A 7223-nucleotide genomic window follows, 5' to 3' on the forward strand; every position below is an offset into this window, starting at 1 on the left:
TCCGAGTGGAAAGGTCCCAATGTTCGCCATCTTCTCAACACCCCCCCGTTGGTGGGGGAAGAGAAAGAGGGAAAATGGTCTTTCGCTCGTGGGTTTTGTCGTATCTTGGTCTCTCTAGTTCTCACACGTCCTGATTCGGGCTCGGCCGAGAACCTACAAGGGTCAGGCCAGGCCAGGCCGAGGGCCGGGCGCGGGGAGGGGCCGGGCGGCCCGGTGAGCGTCCCCAGCGTCCCGCCCCACCTCTCGGGCCGCACAGGCCGCGGGAGGGGAGGGGGTAGAGCGCGCCGCCGTTCCGGGGCAGCCCTCTGTCCGTTTCTCCCCGGGTCTCTGGGTCCTGCGCCGTCGTCCCCGCCAAGCCCGAGGGGCCCTGCCCCCCCGGGCCCCCGCCCCTACCGGCCCTCCCCGCCGCGGCACTCGCTGCACCGCCCGCCCGCCGCCTCGTCGTCGTCGTCGTCGTCCTCCCCGCCTGCCCGGTAGTAGCTCTGTCCGCAGCGGCTGCAGACGGAGGGCGCGCCCACGGCGTGGACCTTCTTGTGTCTCCGCAGCGCCGCGCCCTGCACGAAGCCCTCGCCGCACTCCACGCAAATGTGCGCGGGCTCCTCGCCCCCCGCCGCCCCAAGCCCGTCCCCGTGCTGGGCGCGCTGGTGGGCCAGGAGCCCGGCCCCGTGCCCGAAGCCCTTCCCGCACTCCACGCACACGTACGGCTTGGGGGCCGGGGCGCGCCGCGAGCGGGGTCCCGGCGCCTTGGTCCCCGTGCCCGCCATGGCTGCGGCCGCCGCGGCCCCCTCGCCCGGCGCGCCCACCACGATGATCCCCTCGCCGTCGCCCACCGGGATGGCGATCTCGCCGTCCGCCGCCGCCGCCTCCTCGGGTGCCTTGGCCCGGCGCACGCTGGCCGCCAGCACCTTGGCCGCCACGCCAGGCCCCGACAGCTCCGGGTGCAGCCGCAGGTGGCGCGCCAGGCTCTTGGGCTGGCTGAAGCCGCGGCCGCAGCGCGGGCACACGAAGGGCTTGAGGCCGCTGTGCGAGCGCCGGTGCTTGGCCAGGCTCTTGCTCTGCGTGAAGCTGCGGCCGCAGTCGGGGCAGGCGTAAGGCTTCTCCCCCGTGTGGATGCGCTGGTGCTGCATGAGGTTGGAGCTCCAGCTGAAGCGCTTGCCGCACTCGGAGCAGGCGTAGGGCTTCTCGCCCGTGTGGATGCGCCGGTGCTGCACCAGGTGCGAGCTCTGCGAGAAGGTCTTGCCGCAGTCGCTGCAGGCGTTGGGCCGCTCGCCCGTGTGCGTGCGCTGGTGCCGCGTCAGCTTGGACCAGTGGCTGAAGCTCTTGCCGCATTCGTTGCAGATGTAGGGGGCGGGCGGCCGCGGCCGGGGCGGGGGACCAGCCGGGGGCGCCGACTGGGGCGGGGACAGCTTGGTCGGGGGCCAGCTGGGGACGTCGTCGTCATCCATGATGAGGATGTCCACTGGAAGGCAAGAGGGGAGGGGAGGGAGTCAGAGAAACTACGTGCGAGGGCGGCCTGGGGCCCCCCCACCTGCTGCTCTGCGTGCCCCCGGGAACCTCGCTCACCTGTGCGCCCTCCCAGGCTTCCCTGTAACGGGGGCGGTGGCAGAACCTCCCTCAGAGGGCAGTTGGGCCCTGCCAGTGCGGAGCCCTCCTCACGGGCCTGGCCCTGGTCAGAAGTCCCTCCCATCGGTCCCCTTCCCCTCACCCCTCCTAGTGTCTGTCCTCAGGGCATCGAACACGCCCTGGCATTTTACTAAACATTCATTACCCATCCCTTAGGACTCTTCCTTCCTTCACGGCCGTTTCTCCCGCATCTAGAACAATGCCCGGGACTTAGTAGGGACGCCAGAAATGTCTGCCAAAGGAAACAACAGAAACCAACGGGGGTACGGGATGGAGGTCTAGGGAAGGCTCCTAGTAAAGAATGCCTCCCGAGGCCCAGTCCCCAGGCTGGGGGCCAGCAGAGCGCGTCCCCGCCAGACCGGAAGGCAGCCGCAGCGCGGTTTCCACCTTTGCCCAGGGACAAGGGCTTGCAGCACCCTGTGGGTGTACAAGCGGGAAATGATGGTGTCACATCTGGGCTCTCGGAAGATAATCCTGGCTGCGGGTGGAGAAGAGAGAAGAGAAAGGGGTCACCGGACTGGTTAATGGGATCACAGGCTGCATGGAAGTCCTGACCCTCCATTAACTGGGAGTGCAACCTCCAAACACCGCAGCCTCTATTACAGACTTCCTCACCCTGGTCCCTGGGTTTGTGGGTACTGTATGCCCAGTGCAAACAATAAAGGAGCGTGGGGCCTTGGTCCTGCCGTCTGCAAACTGAGGACACCACCACGGGCCATCTGCCCAACAAAGCCTCTAATACAATTACGCCGCGCCTGGCCTGAGCGGCCGGCCTCCCGGGAGAGATGAGAGCCTGCCCCCTCCCCGCAGCCTGCCCAGCTCTACGAGACTGTTCTGTGTGCATGCTTGGCCTGCTCTGTGTGCACCCTTGGTGACATTTGCCTTCCCTGTCCGGCTTGGGCCTGAGTTACAGAATAGAGGTGGGGCACGTGCTCAAGCCCGGACTCCTGCCTGGGTTCCGGCCTCGCTCCCGGGGGCACGGCCCCGCCCCCTGATCACAGCCCCGCCCTCCCGCCTCTGGCCCCGCCCCTAGGTGCACCGCGAAGGTGTCTTTCAAAGGTGAATCCCATTATAACCTAACAAACATTGTTTTCCCTCTCCCCCTCACTAGCCTGCAAGCCCACAAGGACAGCGGCCGGATCCCTGTGTTCCAGCACCTGGCCGGGAACGAAGTGCTCCAACTGTCCTGAGACAATGGTCCCATGCACTTAATAAGCATCCATGCGTTTAAGTCTTGTAAGGTGGGCTCCATGGAACTCGGGTCTTCATAGGTGAGAACACCAAGGCACCAGGAAGATGAACCACCGCCCAAGGCTACATGGCCTGGGAGCAGCAAAGCAGTATCTGCATGGGTAGTCTGGGTCCCAAGACCGCCTGTACTGGAAAGGGTACTGGGATATAGAATCATATATGGAGCAGGAAAAAAAAAAAAAAATCCAGGTAGGAAGTCTGGGCCGGGTGGGGGCCGCTTTTCAAGAGATGACACAGGGCCCACTTTGGTGTCAACATAAATCAAGAAGTGGCATCATGGGGATTCCCTGGCCGTCCAGTGGTTAGGACTCCATGCTTTCACTGCCATGGGCCCCAGTTCGATCCCTGGTTAGGGAACTAAGATGCCGCAAGCCACCAGGCACAGCCAAAAAAAAGAAAAAGAAATAGAGTCATAAGCACATTATGTGGAGATATTCAAGAATAAAAAACTGAACCTTGGGGAGCTGTCTGCCTCTGAGCAGTGTGTCCGGGCAGCAGGGGTGGACTGGGCTGGGCTGGAAAGGACACTTGCTCTTTGTGGGAAATGAGCCGCACCACCTGACCCATAGCAAGTATTCTGCACTCCTTTGACTGAAATAAACGTCTTGTTTTCAAAGTTGTCAAGAAAGTTTAACAATACGCCACCTGACTCAGCGATGAAGAGTATTTACAATCATGATGACAGGAACTGAACACAGCCCATCTGAACTTGTGAAACACCTGTAACTCAATCCGGGGCCCTGGCTGCGGGCGGGGGCGGGGGTGGCGGTTGGCGAGGGGCCGACCACCCGTCCAGGTCCAGAAACGGGAAAGAAGGACGGAGGAGCCCGCTGGGCAGTGAGGTGCGTGCAGCGGGTGCAGGCTTTCTCTGTAGCCTTGGGCTACGTGACCCTTCTCTCCACTGCTGCGTTCTGTTTACCCCACGCACTACTTTTTAAGCAGGTGTTAAGCCATTAAATGGAAGAGGGTCTAATCACTTCGGGAGGCGGGGTTCTCTCTCAACCTTCGGATTCCTGGTCCCCCCTGCGAGTGGGTGCAGGGACCGGCGCTCTCCAAGCAGCGGGCGGCTCTCACGCACACCAGAGTCTGAGTCTGCACCCCTCCAGGTCAGGCTGGAAGTCAGCGGCTCCCCTCTGGGCCGCCTTCCTCATGGGGGCAACTTCCCTGCCGCACAAACGTCATCTTTAAAAGGATGCAAGAATCCCCGGAAAGCGGAGAGGACAGCGACCAGCACAACGGGCTCACTCAATAAAAAGCACAAAAATGACGAGTGATCGCCATTCCCGGAAGGGAAGGGGAGGGGTGTCCCAGGCTCCAGGTCCCGTCATCCCACAGCAACTGTCACTGTCCTTCTCTCGCTGAAGGAGGGCTCAGCTCCGGCTCCTGCGCTCCGGGCCCAGGCGGGGGTCCTGCCGCCCACGCAGCTTCCCGCCCCAGGGTGGATCCTCCCAAGCAGACCTCCTGGGGAAGGGAGGTCCTGCGGCTTTACCGGATGTTAACCTTTTTCCCCTAAAACACACGACATGCAGAGAGCCCGGAATGCAGAGCTGACCACAATGAATGCAGAAAGACAAATGCCCCGTCAAGATACAGGTCTTGGCCACCCACCGGGAGTCCCTCCGTGCCCTTCCCAAGCTCACCCCCTCTCAACCCCAAATATAACCACCATCCTGACCTGTGCAATAATCGTTCCCTTGCATTTATGTACGGTTGTCACGCAAGTGCAACATCCCAGACATTATAGTTCGGTCCGTTACTTTTTCAGTATGTCTTTTTTATTTTTTTTTTTCCGGTACGCGGGCCCCTCACCGCCGCGGCCTCTCCCGTTGCGGAGCACAGGCTCGGGACGCGCAGGCTCAGCGGCCATGGCTCACGGGCCCAGCCGCTCCGCGGCATGTGGGATCCTCCCGGACCGGGGCACGAACCCGCGTCCCCTTGCATCCGCAGGCGGACTCTCAACCACTGCGCCACCAGGGAAGCCCTACTTCAGTGTGTCTTTGAGTCTCCTGTAGGACACGACTTCCTCCATCTCTTGCTTTTCCTTACGATTTTCCTTTTGAAGAACCGGAGCCCTACTGGCAGTTGGACCCTTGCTGACTGCATGCTCCTAGTGCCCTGCATCTGCTGCCGGTTAGCAGCTGGCTCACCCAGCCCCGCCGGCCCCTGAAGTCATTCTGAAGGTGCAATCCTGTTCTTTCACTGAAGGCACCCGATATCTCGTGTTTCTCTTTTTGTGATATCAAGGGCCACCGATGCTCAACGCTTAGGTCTGCTGATTCGTCGAGGAGTGCAAAATGGGGCTGCCCTGTGGTTTCTCCTGCGTTTAGGAGCTGGAATAGCTTTTAGAGACTCTACATCATCTGTTGGTTGGTACCAGTGGTAAATGTCATGTGGTTATGGCAGGATGAATCTCATTTCCCCTTACCTGCCCAGTTTTCCAGGTTACGAACTGGTTCCCTACCACCCTCCAAGGTAACCACGTAGTCTTTCCTTTCTTAACATCATTAGGAGATCACGGATTTAAATATATCCGGTGGGCCGCACTGCCTGCCATCTTCAGCGCGTGGGAGCCTCAAGTGAGCTCCGAGTCCTTTGGATGGGACCCAGGTGGTCTTTGACAGATTCTCTGCCATCCAGCCTAACAAGGGGCTACGGGTTCCTCCATACTTCCCACCCCAAACCCGCAACCGGCCGTTTCTCCAAGGGACTCTGGTTTCTTTTGGTGGGAAACAATTTCAAAACCAAAATGTGGAAATGATCTTCGCTTTTTTTTTTTTTTTAAAGATACAATTCCTGTGACTTGTAACTGATGCTTCCCATACAAATTCAGGCCAAAAGGCTTTTACGCGGTCTTTTCTAGGACATCTGCATCTCTGCTCCTCACTAGGGGAGGAGCGGACTTGGCCAGCCCATGACTGCTTATTTGCTGAACCCACATCACACAGCTTCAAGACAAGCATTCTAACTTGAATGGTTAGAATCACCCCCACCACTGCCAAGTACCATTCCTGAGAAATCAGGTGAACCATTCCTGTTCCCCTCACTGACTTCACAGCCAGACCTCCAGCGCTTGAGCCCTCGTTGAGCCTGCCCCGGCTCAGAGCCCATCTCTCTAGCCACGGTGGCTGCGCAAGGCTCACTTGCCCGCAGATTCCTCGGGAAGGCCCCACGACAACCCTATTTGCTCAGCTCCTGCTGGCGGAGGTCATCTGCGCCCTTCCAACGTGGAAGGCAGTCTTCCTGAATACGATCCTTAGGTCTACCTTTCCTTCCCCTGAGAATCATAAATATTACTCCATTTTCTCCTGGCATAAAGCCTTGCTGACAAAGTCTGACAGCAATCCCATCTACTTTGCCTTGTAAGTCATTTGCTCTTTTTGCCTATAGATGCCCCAAAGGATTTGCTTCTTCCTTTAAAGCCCAGTGACTTGAACAGAATATGTCTTGTTCATCCGAGTTGACATTCTCAGATCTGTGATTGGCTCCTTCAATACCTAACTTTGACATTTCAGGAATGTTTTCTGGACTCGTAGTTTTTACCATTATCTTCCTTTGGATTTCTTCTTCAAAGGGCTTTTGTTACCTAACTTCAGTACCTGTTTTTTTTTTTTACTCTGCCTTAATCTTTACTCATTTCTTTTTGATTTTAAAGTGTCCCTCTTTTTCACCTTCGATTTTTCTTAAGGAACAAAAATGTGTTATTTTTATTCAGCCTCGAACTCCTCCTACTTCATTTTGAAATGAATCTGACTCCACTTCAATTCTCTGCTGAGTTCTGCCCCCTGGGCTGAGCTGTTCTGATCTTGTGCTTCCAGGGGCCGTCATCTCCTGGCCACTCTGAACAATCCTGACCTGTCTGCAGGTGTATCTCTGACCACCCTCCCCGTCTGTGGAGATACTATTTGCCCCTCTTCTTTTTTATTCTAATAGCTTCCTGGTGGGTGGAAGCAAGAGGACTGAACTCACCATTTTCCAGTTTCGCTCATTTCTGTGGTCAGTCTCCCTGAACTTCTGGGAGGCTACACTCTGGACAGCGTTTCTGGCTCCTCAGGGCTCCCTCTTCCGAGTGCAGGGCTGCCTGCTCTGCGGCCACCCCTGATTTTATCTGGACCATCCCTTCTCCCTTGTGGCCAATGACAGGGGTCCCACTCGATCCTGAACCCCCTCCTGACGGGCTCTGCTCTGCGTGGGTCCTGCCCGGGCAGGGCACTTTACCTGGGTAAAGGAAGCCATGGGCCCCAGCAGCCCCGCGCTCCCTGCTCCTGGTCTGGATAGAACCCCTGAAGCTTCAGTTGCTGGCCACAGCGTGACCAGCCCCAAGTCCTCCGGTGAACCCCCCCCCCCCCCCC

The 7223-nt window shown here is 58.7% G+C and overlaps 1 protein-coding gene across 1 annotated transcript in view; it reads right to left on the reverse strand.

Moving 5' to 3' along the window:
- Positions 1–389: 389 nt before the first annotated feature.
- The window catches only part of ZNF787 (zinc finger protein 787), a 9537-nt gene continuing 2703 nt past the window's right edge, over positions 390–7223 (reverse strand). The window contains exon 2 of the mRNA XM_007457460.1: positions 390–1459. Within this exon, the coding sequence (XP_007457522.1) occupies positions 390–1459 (1070 nt within the window). The remainder of the gene's footprint in view (positions 1460–7223) is intronic.

Source organism: Lipotes vexillifer, unplaced genomic scaffold, assembly GCF_000442215.2.
Source record: "Lipotes vexillifer unplaced genomic scaffold, Lipotes_vexillifer_v1.1 scaffold995, whole genome shotgun sequence".
Taxonomy (NCBI): domain Eukaryota; kingdom Metazoa; phylum Chordata; class Mammalia; order Artiodactyla; family Lipotidae; genus Lipotes; species Lipotes vexillifer.